We start from the raw sequence: 13,896 nt of genomic DNA on the forward strand, positions 1-13,896 counted from the left end.
CTTCTCTCCCACCTTCCTCAGCCCATCGGCCCCCAGATCCCTTGGCATTGACTTCCCAAATCTCCCGTCATCCCTGCGTGCCTGGGACACCATGAAGTTCCTCTGTTCTTCTCAAAGTCTCAACCACGGGGGTCTTTTCTGAACCCCATTCCCTTCTGTGCTAAGAATCTTCCAGCAGCTGCAGAATGAAATCCACATCCCTGGTGAGAGCCCATGAAGCTCTGCTGGGCCAGGCACCTCCCACTCCTCCGTTGCGCCCCAGCAGGGCAGGGTAGGGGCGGGGCTGCAAGGCTCCAGGGGTGCATGTCCCACACCCACACCCATGAGGACACTGTGTATCATTCCGCCCCAGTTGGCCTGTGCCAGGCCGGCCTGAGGCATCTGTCCTCTCTTGCCAGGCCCCTCACCCAGATGGTAGCTCTCCAGGCCTGGGGGGCTGTGCCTCACCAGGAGCTTGGCCAGTGGGAGGCCAGTTCCTGCTTAGTTAATGAGTGAATGAAGGGGAAGGGTAGGAGCGGCCTCTCCTGCCTCCTCCAAGAAGAAACCAGGAAGGCTCACCTTTCAGGAAATTCCTTCTCTAAATGCTGCCTTGAACAACTAAGAGCAGAACAAGGTTTCCTTCCCAGGAGAGAACCGACTTCCCACCCCTGGCGAGTGTAGGGGAAGGGGTGTCAGGGAGACCCACGGCTGACGCTGGAATAAGGCGGGCTCACAGGGAGCGTGAGATGATACCCATCACACAGGGAGGAAACATTAAGTTTTCTTACGCCTTTCATTAGCGTCCCACAGTGAATTAGAGCCAGAAGCCGGACCAGGCCGAGCGTCTCTAACAATACCCAGGTCTCCTTCAGACGCCCCAGTTCCTCCCCGCGCGAGTACTCCCCCCGCCATCACTTGTGTCCCCCACCCCCATCACACCGCTGTAACTGCTCGGAAAGACGGAGGGGCAAGCAGGACGGAGAACGTGGGGAGGCCCCGGAATGCGGCTCCGAAAGCCAGCCCAGGAAACGGAGGGACGCAGTGGTGAGGAGCGCTGGCATCCAGCCATTTGTCCCAGAGAAGCGGCCAACTGGCCAGCAGGGACGCCGGGCACAAGAGCCCCCACTGCCCCGCCCGCGTTCCCTCTGGGCGGAGTCAGGGTCCCGGTCCTTCACCCGCCGAGTGCTGTTCCCCGCCATAGCCACAAGAGGGCGGGCTCCTCCTTGCAGAAATCTGAGCGAAGGTGGCGCAGACAGGGGTACCCAACGGGACCCAATCAGTCTTGGTAGAGCGCCTACTACGTGCCAAGTACTTCCATGCCTCACCTCGTTGAAGGCTCACAACACTAATCCTTTACACAGGAGGACACCTGGCTGGGGGAATTAAGTGACCCCTCAGCAGCTGGCAGGTGACCCAGCAGCGTCAAATTTGAGTCTCTTTAGCTTCAAATCCTGAGCTCTTTGCACAGTAACCAGTCCACGCGGTGGGAAGACCCAGGAGGTCACATGCTGGGATGGTGCCTCCTTCCACTGGGCATCCCAGACTCAGTCCTGGCATGTGCCAGGCATCAATGTTTACATCAAGTACATTACATCAAGTACAAAGAAATCAGAGACTCGCAAGGTTTAGGGGCCATCCATCCACCCTTTCCACCCCTCTTTGGGCCAAAGGACAAATTGAGACCCTGAGAGAGGGAGTGAATTGCCCATAATCAACCAGCTGGTGGCAGTTGTCCTAAGGGAGTCTGTACATTCTCCCTCCATGGCTCCCCCTCACCACCCCCTAGCTCCAAGTTCCTAAAGTTCAAGATGTCAGGGCCATGCGAAGGATCCTGAGGATGTACAGTGTTTTTAAAAACATGCTCTATTGGGGCGCCTGGGTGGCTCAGTGGGTTAAGCCACTGCCTTCACTCAGGTCATGACCTCAGGGTCCTGGGATTGAGCCCCCACATCATGCCCCACATCTGGCTGTCTGCCCAGCGGGGAGCCTGCGTCCCCCTCTCTCTCTGCGGACCTCTCTGTCTACTTGTGATCTCTGGCTGTCAAATAAATAAACAAAATCTAAAAAAAAAAAAAAAAAAGTGCTCTGTTTTCAATTTCCCAAATTAACACAACTGGATTCTGAAACAACAAAATCCTCACTATAACTGGACCTCTTCTGGAAACAAACAAATCATTTTTTTTTTTTTAAAAGGGGAACTGAAATGTTAGGAGAAGCCAAAAAGGGAAGCAGACCCCTGACTTTCACATCCATTATCTCATCTGACCCCCTAGCTTCTATGAGAAAGGCACCTAGGGCTGCCTGCATGTCCACTGCTCTCATACCCGGAAGAGTTTCGGAATGGTGCGGCTGTTAGGTCATGTGGCGCACGCACCTGCCAGGAAGCTTGGGCCAGCACACTGTAATCAATTTCATCTGCATTTCTGCAGGAAAATCACAGGTAATCAATAAGGGCCACGGGTGGCTTCACATGGCTCAAGTCAAATTCTGCCACCGAGTTAGGGAAAACATCTGGGCTCTGGGGGGCTTGCCATCCTGGAATTGCAGATAAGTGATGGGGAGCCTGCACCCCGGTCGCTTCTCGGTTGAGGAAAGTGAGGCTCGGGGTGAAGGAGCACGTCCAGGGCCAGCGGACATTGCTGCTCGGCGTTGAGCCGGACGCTAAGCCGAGAGGGTCTCCAGCCCTCCGCCCGCCTCCCCGCTCCCCTGCTCCGCGTACCTGCGGCGGGCGCTCCTCCCGCGGCGGGCCGCGCAAGTCCTGGATGGCCTCGTAGACATTCTCGGAGTCGTTGCGCGCCAGGGGCCGCGGGCACACCCAGGAGCCCGCCACGCTGCAGGCCTTGAAGCTGCCCGCGCTCCCGAGGAGGCCGGCAGGGGGCGCGACGCCGGCGCGCGCCAGGTCATCCAGGGACTGAGCGGGCCGCACCGGCGCCTCGGGCCGCGTGTACAGGCAGGTGGGCAGGCCCGGCGCCGGGCTGCTGCCAGGGGTCGCCGCGCCGCGCCGCGCGGGGCCGCACAGGGAGCTCACGCGGCCCCGGGGCTTGGTGGTCGTGCCGTCGGGGCCCGCGGGCGCCGGCGCGCTTACGAAGCGGTAGTCGTAGGCCAGTGGTTCGGGGGCTGCGGGGCCCGGGCCGAGCGTGGGCGTAGGCGAGGCGGTGGCGGGGTCCCGGAGCGCCGGCAGCTCGCGCACGTACTGTGCGGGCAGGTAGAAGGGGCGGCCGCCGGGCTCGCGCCGGACGTGCCACCAGTGCTCGGTGCTGCGGCGCAGCAGCCGGTAGCGCTCGTTGGGCTGGATGGCCACGCGGCGCCCATCCTTGCCCGTGTACTCGAAGGGATGCTCCACCAGCACGTACACGTCCCCCTCGACGTCCGCCGCCATCGCGGCCGTGGCGTTTCCCTGTGGGCGACAAGGAAAAAGGGCGCGGAGGTCAGGGCCACCGAGCCGGGAGGAGCGCCGCTCTAGACGGGGGCGGGGACAAAAGACTTGGGTTCGAGTTCTGATGCTGCCTTTCTTGTGTGCGTTAGGGTCTCAGTATTCCTATCTCAAAAGCGGGGGACTTGGGTAAAATCATCTCTAAAGGGCAGCTGGGTGGCTCAGTTGGTTTAGCGGCTGCCTTTGGCTCAGGTCATGATCCCAGGATCCTGGGACCGAGCCCCGCATCGGGCTCCCCACTCCGCAGAGAGCCTGCTTCTCCCTCTCTCTCTGCCTGCTGCTCTGCCTACTTGTCTTCTCTCTCCATCTCTTTAATAAATAAATAAATAAAATATTTGAAAAAAATCTCTAACGTTCCCATTCCTTCACTCTCGAATGGAATTATGACAACACTTTCATTCTGCGTTATTGGTTATTATTTGAGCCTCGATTCAATCCCTTGGTGGGGAGATTGTGGATAATACAAGTCCAACTTGACAGCCAAGGAAGCCTTGACTCAAAGAGATGGGGTGATGGCTGGCCGTAGGCCACATTTGCTTACAAAGTTGACTGGGCCTCAGTTTCTCAGTCTGTGAAGTGCGAGAAACAGCCCATTCCCTCTGCCCCCTGCCCCGCCCCTCCCAGACGCCACAAACCCTCAGGAAATCCGGGTCTCCAGAGCCTCTTCCCTCCAGGCTTCGGTGCCCGGGCCGGCGGGGTCAGAGTTGAGGCACGGGGTTCTGGGAGCCTTCCCGGCGCCGCTCTACCGGGGGGAGTGTCTCCTAGTCCGAGGGCCTTGGCATAAGGGACCGGGACTGCCAAGGCCGGGGAACCGGTTCTCTCGGTTTCTCCTTCCTTACCCAGCGGCTTTGCCGCGGACATGAACCCGGAGCCTGGCCCGCCCAGATCGGCCCGCACCGCCCCCAGTTCTCCAGCTCCCACCTCCACCTCTTGAGAGAGGGAGGCTCTGCCCCCGCGGCCTGCCTACCTGCCCTGGGATCTCCGCATTGCCGCATTGCCCCACGAGAGTGGCCCCTAGAGAATGCACTTTGACAATGACTACCCACGCGGTATCCTCCCCCGAGCTCTCCTGGAGTGATCGTGGCACCCCGATCCTCTGCATGCCAGCTTCGCCTGGCTCTTAGTGCCGCGGGCTTGGGGGTCAGAGCCTAACTGTAAACCTGCCTGTGTCTCCCCATCAAAGAGATGAATCAGAGGCTCCTTCCCTAAGGGGCTGGTCGCTCCAAGCCTCTGCACTGACCCCATCTCCTGCCCAATAAAGGTGTCCCGGGAGCAGCTGGGAGTCGGTTGCTTGCTGAGGCTGAGGAACCCAAGGAACAGGGTCTGGCGGGAGGCTCCCTGCGCTCCTCCACTACTTTCCTAAGCTTTCCTTGATGGGGAAAGGGGTGCACACTGGGTCCTGGGTGTGGTGCGTGAGCTGCCCGGAGCTAGATCAACAGACCCCTGGGAGGATACCCCTTGGTCACCTTCCCCGGGGCCCCCGCGGCTCACTCACGTCGGCGAGTCAGGTCTTTGCGGGCCCATGAGCTGGACGGGCGGAGCCAGCAGATGGATGCAGGTTAGGCCCCCGCCATCTCCTTGGGCGGGGCTTCCAAGGGCTAGGCCAGGAGACCTCGGGGAGCAGGAGCTGGCAAGGGGAGCAAAGAGGGAGAGGGATGCTCAGGAGGGCTGCCCCCCATCCCCAACGCGGCTGTATCTGGGAGGGGCGAGTGGGAGCCTGAAAGAGTGTGTCTGGGCCGGTTCGGTGGAAGCAGGGCCCAGAGCAAGTGAAGGCAGAAGGGAGGGGCGGCGGCTGGAAGGGCTGCGACTGAAGGGGTGCTGCCGGGCCGCGAGCGGAGCCCAAGGTGGGTAGGGTCCCACCCCTGCGGCCCCTCCCGCCTCCTCCCCAGCCCCGCCGCGGAATTTGCTGTCCTCGAACCTCTACTTCCCGCGGGCGCGCTGCTTTGGGACTGCTCGATCCCCGTCGTTGTCTCTCCCTGGTTCCCATACTTAGCGAAGCCATTTGCACCCTGAATCATCCACCACCAGCCCTCTGCAGCCCGACTGCAGGCGCTACTCGCTTCGGACCCATCTCCGCCCTCCCCAGGCCCTTTCCGGGCGCAGCTTGGCGGGGCCTGGAAAAACTCGGAGCGGAGTTCCCACCGCAGGGATGCCTACCCGAGCGCAGAGTCTCGGGCTGGGTGGGGAGGGGACCCGGGACATGTCTCCTTCCCCAACTCGGGGGGAGCGTAAAGAAGCGGAGGGATAAGGGGAGCGGGAAGATCCGTGGAACTCGGGGGCCGACCGGTCGCCAGGAGGTGCTTTGGATCCACTGCCCGGGCGACGCGAACCACAGCGCCGTCAACACCTGGGTGGGAGCCGGGGGCCTGCACCTGGGCCCCTCCCGTCCCCGGACGGAGGGCAGCTTTTCACATCTCTGCTGCTCGCTGGGGATCCGACCCGCGCGGCCCTGCTCCCGGGTGCGCGCAGCTCCCACCCCAGCGCCGGGTGAAGGAGAGCAGGCGCGCGGCTCTCCCGGGAGAGAGGACCCGCCACCTGCGGCACCGTACCCTCGCCCCGGCCCCCGCCCACCCAACTCCCAGCCCAGCCCGGCCTCGGCACCTCGGGGTGTCCACTCACTGGCTTCGCCTCCACTTGTCCGGGCAGGCGCGCTTGGTTTCGGCGTCCGCCGCTCCCTCCTCCACCGCCCAGCTCCCGCGCAGCCCGGTTTCCTGTTCAACAATACAGCGAGGGAGGCACCAGCGGAGAGCGCCCGGCAGAACTTCCTCCCGGGCTGAGGCAGGGCTGCGGCTGCTAGAGACAATCCCCGGTGTCCTGGCTTCCTGTCCCCTCTGGGCCGGGCCAGCGCCCTGAGAGTCAGACGCCGCCCTCCCCCCCTGCACCTCCAGGCATCATGGGCCACACCTGGCTGTCTCCTGGGAGGTGGAAGCAGGAGGGCTGGGATGGTGGCATGTGGGGTGGGGGGGAGTCTCCTCGACTACTTCTGGCCAGATTTCCCTCCCACTGTGCGATTCCATCCCCCAGCTGCCCGGATCGCCCTCTGGAAGAGGGCCACCCTGCAGGCTGTCCGCAGGGTAAGCCCAGAGCAGCCTGCCCTTAGCACTTCCATTTTCTCTCCTGTAGACGGGACAGGGGCACCTCCTTCGCAGGATGGTTGGTAAGACTGAATGAGCATGAGTTGCACTAAACACAGTGTAGTGTTACCACATTATTATTGTAAGAACACACATTCATTGTTAACATTTTTATTTTAAGATGAGTGCCCTTCCCTTCGGTGTTGGGTTGAGGTCTCCAAACTCCACATTTTCCTTTAGGCAGAAGCGGGGAAGGGAGAAATGAATGTTCTCAGAGGCATCTTGCTGAGGATGGAGAAAAAAGGCTGGGAGCACCCAGGTCCCGTGGCCCTATCCCCAGGCCGCAAACCCAAGTCCTTTGGTCTTCTCAGAGCCCACCCCCTACTGACCCTGGAGGGACTTGAGGCCCTGAAGGAAGCTGGTGCTCAGGGGATGCGCAGAAGAGGGGCCCCTCCCCCCTCCCAGGGGTTGAAACTCCTTCAAGGACAAGGAACTGCAAATCCTGATGTTTCAATCCCACTTTCCTGCGAGCTGCTTCAGGGAACGAGTCTGTTTCCCTCCTCTGTCCTTGCCGTGGCCAGTGGTGGCCTTCCCCTCCTGGAACTTCAGGGCAAGGGAGCAGCCAACTAAAGCCCACATGGAGCCCTAAAACCATGCACCCTGATTCCGGCCCTGCACAAAGAGCCTTTCTTCCCTGAGCCCCCTCACTTGCTTTGGAAAACCCAGTGGGGAACAGTCGCGACATCTCTCATGTTCCGGGGCCAGGGGTCTGTGCTTTGACAGGCACAGGGAGGAAGTCCTTATGGAGGGATCCCAGGGATCAGCTTCAGTTGTTACATATGAGTGTGTGTGAGGAAACCTCCGCACCAGGGGCCTGAAATGCTATCCCTCCACAGCCCTTCATCTGACTCCTAGTTGGGAAGGGAGAGACCGAACACTGCGGCCTCTCCTCCCTGGCATGCCCATGCCTGGCGCGCAAGCCCCCTGCTCGATGTCTACCCCAACCACCCCTCTCCAGGCCTTCCATGCTAACAGGCACAGAGTGGGGCCCCATCCGAGGACGACAGGATGGCTGGTGGCCTCCCCCAACCGATGGCAGCGTCAGGATTCAGAAGCGAGACCAGAGGTGAGAAAAATCAGGTTTACTGCAAAATCATTCAAAAATCACACCGCAGCAGTTCCTTCCACACATTGCAAAGCACTGTCCAGGGCCAGTGCCCCTCACTAGAAACAGTTTATTGCATAAAATGGCATTTAAAAAATAGTGTGGGCACCACTGAAGTTCTTGTCAGCTTTCCAATGAGGGTGAGAGGGTAAAAGCCAACTCATCTGAAGCAGCAGCTTTCTGGTACTGGGCAGGGGGTCTGTTCTAATGCTACTAGTCCCTGGGAGGCGGCTGTGGACAGGAGGTAGCCTGTCCACCCAACCCAAGTGAGCCCTCCAGGGTGGCCCCCGGCCGCACTGTCCATCCCCGGCCAGCCCCTGTCCACCTGGGGACTGGGGCACCTGCGGCTCTTCTCGGGCTGGGTTTGTGGGGGAGCATTAATGCTGGCTGTGGGGGTGCGGGACAAAGATAAGGACCCACTTTCCCATTTAGAAATCTTTGGTGTGCTGGGCATAGGCGTGCACCATCTTCCATGACGGGGACAGAGAAGCCGTGTGGCAGCCCTCCCCTCCCCTGCTGCCCACCACCTCCTCTGTTCTATTGCACAAGTTACCCCGGGCTGGGTAGGTGACTCAGCAGCCGAATCACCCCAAGGGAGAGGTGGGAGTAGATTCATCTCTTAATAGTGACTGGCAGTCTCCACCGGAGGCCCCCATCCAAGCTGAGAGCAGACAGGACGGCCAGAGGACCCCGGTGGGAGGTGGGGGGCTGTGGGTCCAGAAGAAATGGGAGAAGGCAGCAGAGAAATTGCCCCGAACCACAGGGTTTCAATGTCATTTTGAAAACAATTCCAGGCTCCCACTCTACCCCAAGACCCCCTGAAAAGGCAATCGCCCTCCAGTGACCTTTTCCAGTACTGGCAGCGCCCCTCCTGGGCCAGTCCAGCAAGGCTTTGGGAAGCCATGGCTTTGTAAACTGAGGCTGGGCATCCTTCCACAAGGTGGCCGCTCCCATGTGTCCCCGTCCATCCTGGCAGCAGGCCTGGCACTCTTCGTGGAAGGACAGGGTGGGGGGGTCACCACTCCACAGTGCGGAGCCTGGCAGTCATGATGCCCGAGGCTGGCCCTGGCCCGGGGTCACTGCCCTCTCTGGGGGAGGGCCGTCCCCCTGACAGCACGTCTCCGGCAGCCATGGGGCTGGATGTCTGCGGTAGGCGAGGAGGACAAGGGGCTGAGGGGGAGGGAACATGAGCCTGGCCTGGCCCAAGGGAGGCCCAAAGTGCTGACAGTGCTGGTTCCGAGTCACTCCCTTCTCCCGCCGGACCGAGACCCCAGCTATAGGGGAGCCGGGGGCTCTGACCCGGAAAAAGGTGACAGGGTTTTCAGGGGAGGAGGACAGGGCAGGCTGAAGGGAGGCGAGGGAGAGGAAGAAGGCGGTCACCAGGACCGATCCCGCCAGCCCCCGGGCAGTTTGGCGCGGAGGGAAAGGCGCCCAGTCTGGCTGACAGGCTCAGGCCCCCTGGTGGCCTGCCCGCCACCCGCCTGCCTGTGGCCGAATGTTCCCACACGTTTGCTCCATGTGAGCGTGCCTGGATTTCTTGGGTGACTTGTGTAGGGTCAAGAATAAAAAAATATTTTCTGTTGAAATATGAAGGGAAAAAAAAAAACCTGTCTTAAAAAACTAGACCTTTTAATCAGGAATGTGGAATCAAGAATGCGCCCAAATCTCACGTCCACAGTGTTTGAACAGCCCTCATGGAGATGTCACGTCTGTGAGGCGAGCTGGGGGCCTGATTAGTGCAAAGCTCCCTTCCCCACTTCCCCTGGGATGAGGGGGCATCTGATGGTGTCCCCACCTCTTGGAGCAGATGGGAGAGGGAGTGGGGGACATCATCGAGGGCTTCACCGGGTAGGCTCGTGCTCTGGTCACATCTGAGTCTTCCTGACAGGGGAGACAGCTGTGACACCTTGAGGGGATCCAGGCTGATGACAAACCCAGCTGAGAGGGCTGAGCTGAGCGGGGTGTCCCTGCCTGGTGGTCCTGGGTGGGGACAGCACGCTGGCTTAGGTGAGTGCGCTCTGCTCCTGGTACTTGCGCCTGCGGGCACAGCGGGGGCAGCCCTTCCTCACCACGGCCTCGCAGCTCTGGTGGAAGACGGTCTTGCACTCGCTGCACCTGGGGGACAGCAGCCAGCCTTCTGACCGGAGCCCGTGGGGAGGCCCAGTGCCACCCACAACCCAAGGCCCGTGTGCTGCCTCCCCACCTCTGAACAGAACCTTGGGCCGCCGACCCTGCGCCACGCCACAGGCACGCTCCCTTCTGCCGCACTTCCTACCGGTGCTGCTGGGGACTCGCGACATGATCCTTGCCTGTGCTGAGAACACCCTGCCGTTTGAAAAACGGAGCCCAGGGGCTGAATCTAGGCCATGAGACACCTACTGAAAACGAATGAATGCTCCCGCCTGCTCAGTTTTCCACTCCCACCTGGGCTGGAATGGAGGTTTGGCGGCTGAATTTTTCCATTTAGGGGCTCCTGATAATGAGTGCTAACCGGGTAAGAACCACCATCACTGCAGGAGGGAACCAGGTGGGGGGCCCCTACTGGGTGCCCACTTTGTGTGGCCTGTGCCCACCTTCTAGGGCAGTTGCTCATTCAGTCCCTTCTCAACTCATTTGTAGATGACAAAACTGAGGCCCCCACTCAAAGACTCAGCAAGCTGCCTCTTCTCTAGGGAGACAGATAGCTTCCTTGGTCTAGGGAGGGGTCCTCGGAGGGCTCTCTTGTCCCCCAAGCTGGCCCAAAGCTGGCCGTGACTGGCCTGGGCTTCGGCTGCTCTAGACGACCTCCTCAGCCCGTGGTTCCGTCTTCTGGGTTCCTGCCCCCCTTGGAATGCCAGGGCCGGCTGTGGGCAGGGTGGGCAGCCGGCCGGGTGTCCCGCATACCTGACTGTGGTGTCGAACTCGAAGGGGAAGATGATGTCCCGGTGGTGGCAGATCTGGCAGATGAAGCCGCGCTGCGTGCACAGGTCGCAGTGGTAGACGTGCTGGGAGGCGAATCCGATGAGGGCGTTGAGGAAGCCTGTGTACACCCCATCTGCGATCTGTGGAGGGCAAGTGCGGGCCGCCAGGCCTTTTAGGCAGCTGTGCTGAGGCTGAGGCCGTCCAGAAAATGTGGCCTGTGGCCACTCCTAACACTCTACCTGAAGGACTCCTACCCCCAAAGAAGTCTCTCCCCGCTTGGGCAAGAAAGGCTCCCTGGATCAGGCTGAACGAGGAGGCTGTCCAGCTCCCAGACGAAGAGGTCACTGGGGATAACCGGGTTGGCAGACGAGACCCAAATCCACAGTGCCCTCCCTCAAGGAAAGGAATGTCCCCGGCTCTCAGCCCTGGGACCTGCCCTCCCGCTGGGGATGAGCCCCGCAGCAGGGAAGGGTCCGAGGAGCTCGTGTGGCCCGGGTTCTGTGGGCTGCCTGCTCACCGCAGGGGCTGGCGCTCGGTCACTGCCCGGGAAGCACGTGACAGTGAGACACGCAGTCTGAGGGGCTGAGAAGCTGCAGCCCCCCTCTTGCGTCCCCATTTCTGATTTCTCCAGGAATGAGGTCCCTCCACAGAAGTGTGGGGGTCGAGGAGGCATTCTCACCTGCTGGAGGTCAGCGACACTATACTTGTGGGGCGACTCCAAGAGGTAATTCCTGTGGTTGAGCCTTCAAATAAAACACAAGGGGCTCCTTAGAAGGTTTTCCACGATCCAGGCCAACCTCTGTTTGCTTTCATTCCTTCAGCGGCTACCCGGGTATGAACGCCTGGCGGGGCGGTCCCTAAGAGCCAGCTGAGCCGCCTGGGGTGGGGACCTGGTCTTCCAGGTGACCTGGGGCAAATGACTCAGCCTCTCTGCACCTCAAGCTTCCTCACCTGAGAAATGGAGCTGTTCTGAGGATTAAATGGGCACAGCGCCCAGCACACGGTAAACAATGGATAATTACCACCCGTAGCTGACAACACGGCACTGTACACTTGAAAACTGCTGAGAGGTAGAGCTCAAATGCTCTCACCAAAAGTCTCTACGCAAGAAGTGAGGGATGGATGTGATGTGTGGATGAAGCAGAGGGAGGAGCCCTTTCATGGTGTACAAACGTGCATCAACTCATCATGGTGTCTACTGTAAATTCCTCGCAATGTGGTCAATTACACCTCAACAAAGCTGAAAAAAATTGCAAAAAAATTTAAAGGTATAAAAAATAAAGCATCTACAAAAAAATTAACCAACGAGGAGGACAATGACCAAAGCTAACATCTGTACCAGGAACTGGGCTCAGAGCTTTAGCCACTGACTCATTCTGCCACCCCTTAAGGTCGGTACACTTATAATCCCCACTTTGAGAAGAAGAGGGAACAGAGGCCCAGAGAGGTTAAACAGCTTGCCTGCAGTCACACAGCTAGTGAGTGGCAGAGCGGAAGTCTGAACGCAGGAGTCTGGCTCTGGAGCCCGCACCCTTACCCACCCAGTGAAGCCCAGAGGTGTTAGCTTTTGTCATTACTGCCACCATCACATACCAAGGACAGCGCTTGTGGCCTCTGCTCTCCTGTAGCCCCTGGGCTAGCTGAGGGACAGTCAAGAATCCAGTTTCGGTGCTATGTGAGAGGCACAGAGATGGCCTAAGTTCGGCACATCCCATTTCACTGAGGGGTGGGGCACGGGGGAGACAGAGGCCAAGGGCGAGTCTACTCTCCACCTCGGCAAGGGCAGAGATCCAAGAGGTTCTGTCCTGAGGGATAGAGAGGAAACACCTGCAGAAATCCCCCCGGGATGACACCTGGGCGGCCTGGCCAGTGTGGGTACTGGGGTTGGGGAGAATGCTCCAAGCCTAAGGAGGCCCCGGTGCATCTGGAACGGGGGCTCAGCCATGCCCCACCCCAAGGCCTCAGTTGTGGTCTGTGGAAACCCAGTCTGGGGCGGAGATGACCAGCCCCACCAAGCAGCCCGGCAGGCCACGGTGCCATGATGGGTGAGGACACTGACGACTGGCTGCTCAGCTCACCATGCTGGTTTCCCCAGTAAACTTCCAGCTTTCTGGGAACAGGAAGCTACCATTTATCACCAGGAAAACACAGGGGGCGGGGGGCACACAGGCTGTCCCTGAACTGGCAGGAAGGGTGAGGCTGATCTGGATGGAGAGCCATCTCTGTCATCTGCCCTCTGCCCCCAGTCATGGAAGCCCCGCAGAGCGGCCAGGCCCAAGACCCTCCTTGTGAGCCACTTCCCCTGGTCCTGTCATGTACTCAGTGAGGGTTTGCAGGTGCTTTTCTCATCGCACTCAGTCCAAGCTGGAGGGGACAAGAGCATGGGCTCTGGGGTGAGATGCTGCTTCTCATCCTGCCATCAGGAGAGAAATCCACACCCTAGGGCCGCTGCGGGACCCTGTTCTCCCCGTCACAATCCCGAGACCCCTCTCTGTCCTCTTCTGTGTGAGGATGACTGCCCAGGGGAAGGGGCCTGAGGAATGTAGGGCATTCTGGAAGACAGTGGAAGACAGAGGCGAGGCTGCCCCTTCACCCCTGCAGCCAGTGATGGGGCAGGAAACGGCATAGGCAGGGCTGCTACGTCTGGGTTCCAGGCCCAGGCTGTGTGACTCCTTTGAACTCAGGTCCCTTCTCTGACCACCCCTCCAGGGCGTTTCTAAAATGGCTCCTTTCCAGGGATTGAGAGGGTGCTCTGGGGCTTCTCTGGCCCCTGGAGACATGTCCAGGTCTGTCTGAGGATGCCCTTTCCCTCAGAGGGCCCAGCCAGAGGAATGCCACTAGCAATGGCGAACTCCTCCCTGACTTCACCACTCACACTCAAGGCCTGGACCTCCTTCTCAACCTTTCTGGTCCTTAGCCTCCATTCTGGCCGACTCAGGCCAGGCCTCCTCACGTCCCTAATTAACTTCCCTAATTACTAAACCAGCCTTGGTGCCCCACTCCCGCCCAATTGGGCTTTTCACTTTCTTGCTCACTTTCTTCTCTCTTTGTATATCTTATGTTTAAGTAATCTCTACACACAATGTGGGACTCGAACTCACAATACCAAGTTCAAGAGTTGCATGCTCTACCGACTGAGCCAGGAGGGCACCCCCTAAACTGGCCTTTTTTAAACCCTGAAGAATGTTGAGTCCCAGCTCAAAACCTTGCAAAGCGCTCCCTGCTGCTCGCAGGATAAACAACTTTAGTGTGGCACTTAGGACCTTTGAGGTCTGGTGTCCACCCCCACGATCCAGCTGCACGGAACCCCTCAAGAGTCCTGGCGAACCACACTCCCGTCCCCT

At 59.8% G+C, this 13,896-nt stretch overlaps 2 protein-coding genes across 4 annotated transcripts in view; both read right to left on the reverse strand.

Annotated features, from left to right (window-relative positions):
* Nucleotides 1-3,358, reverse strand: part of ARHGAP27 (Rho GTPase activating protein 27) — a 28,284-nt gene extending 24,926 nt beyond the window's left edge. The window contains exon 1 of the mRNA XM_045984147.1: nucleotides 2,699-3,358. Coding sequence (XP_045840103.1) covers nucleotides 2,699-3,358 — 660 coding nt within the window. The remainder of the gene's footprint in view (nucleotides 1-2,698) is intronic.
* A 1,555-nt stretch (nucleotides 3,359-4,913) lies between these two features.
* Nucleotides 4,914-13,896, reverse strand: part of PLEKHM1 (pleckstrin homology and RUN domain containing M1) — a 48,172-nt gene continuing 39,189 nt past the window's right edge. Inside the window, exons 10-13 of one of the 3 annotated variants that reach the window (XM_045984144.1) lie at nucleotides 11,232-11,295; nucleotides 10,535-10,692; nucleotides 6,014-6,123; nucleotides 4,914-5,039 (exon numbers count right to left, since the gene is read on the reverse strand). In XM_045984144.1, the coding sequence (XP_045840100.1) occupies nucleotides 5,011-5,039; nucleotides 6,014-6,123; nucleotides 10,535-10,692; nucleotides 11,232-11,295 (361 nt within the window). In that variant the 3' untranslated portion in view covers nucleotides 4,914-5,010. Of the gene's footprint in view, nucleotides 5,040-6,013; nucleotides 6,124-7,613; nucleotides 9,767-10,534; nucleotides 10,693-11,231; nucleotides 11,296-13,896 lie in introns of those variants that run through there. The other 2 variants (XM_045984145.1, XM_045984146.1) reach the window with 2 other exon arrangements.

This window comes from Meles meles, chromosome 18 (assembly GCF_922984935.1).
Source record: "Meles meles chromosome 18, mMelMel3.1 paternal haplotype, whole genome shotgun sequence".
In the NCBI taxonomy this organism is placed as follows: Eukaryota; Metazoa; Chordata; class Mammalia; order Carnivora; family Mustelidae; genus Meles; species Meles meles.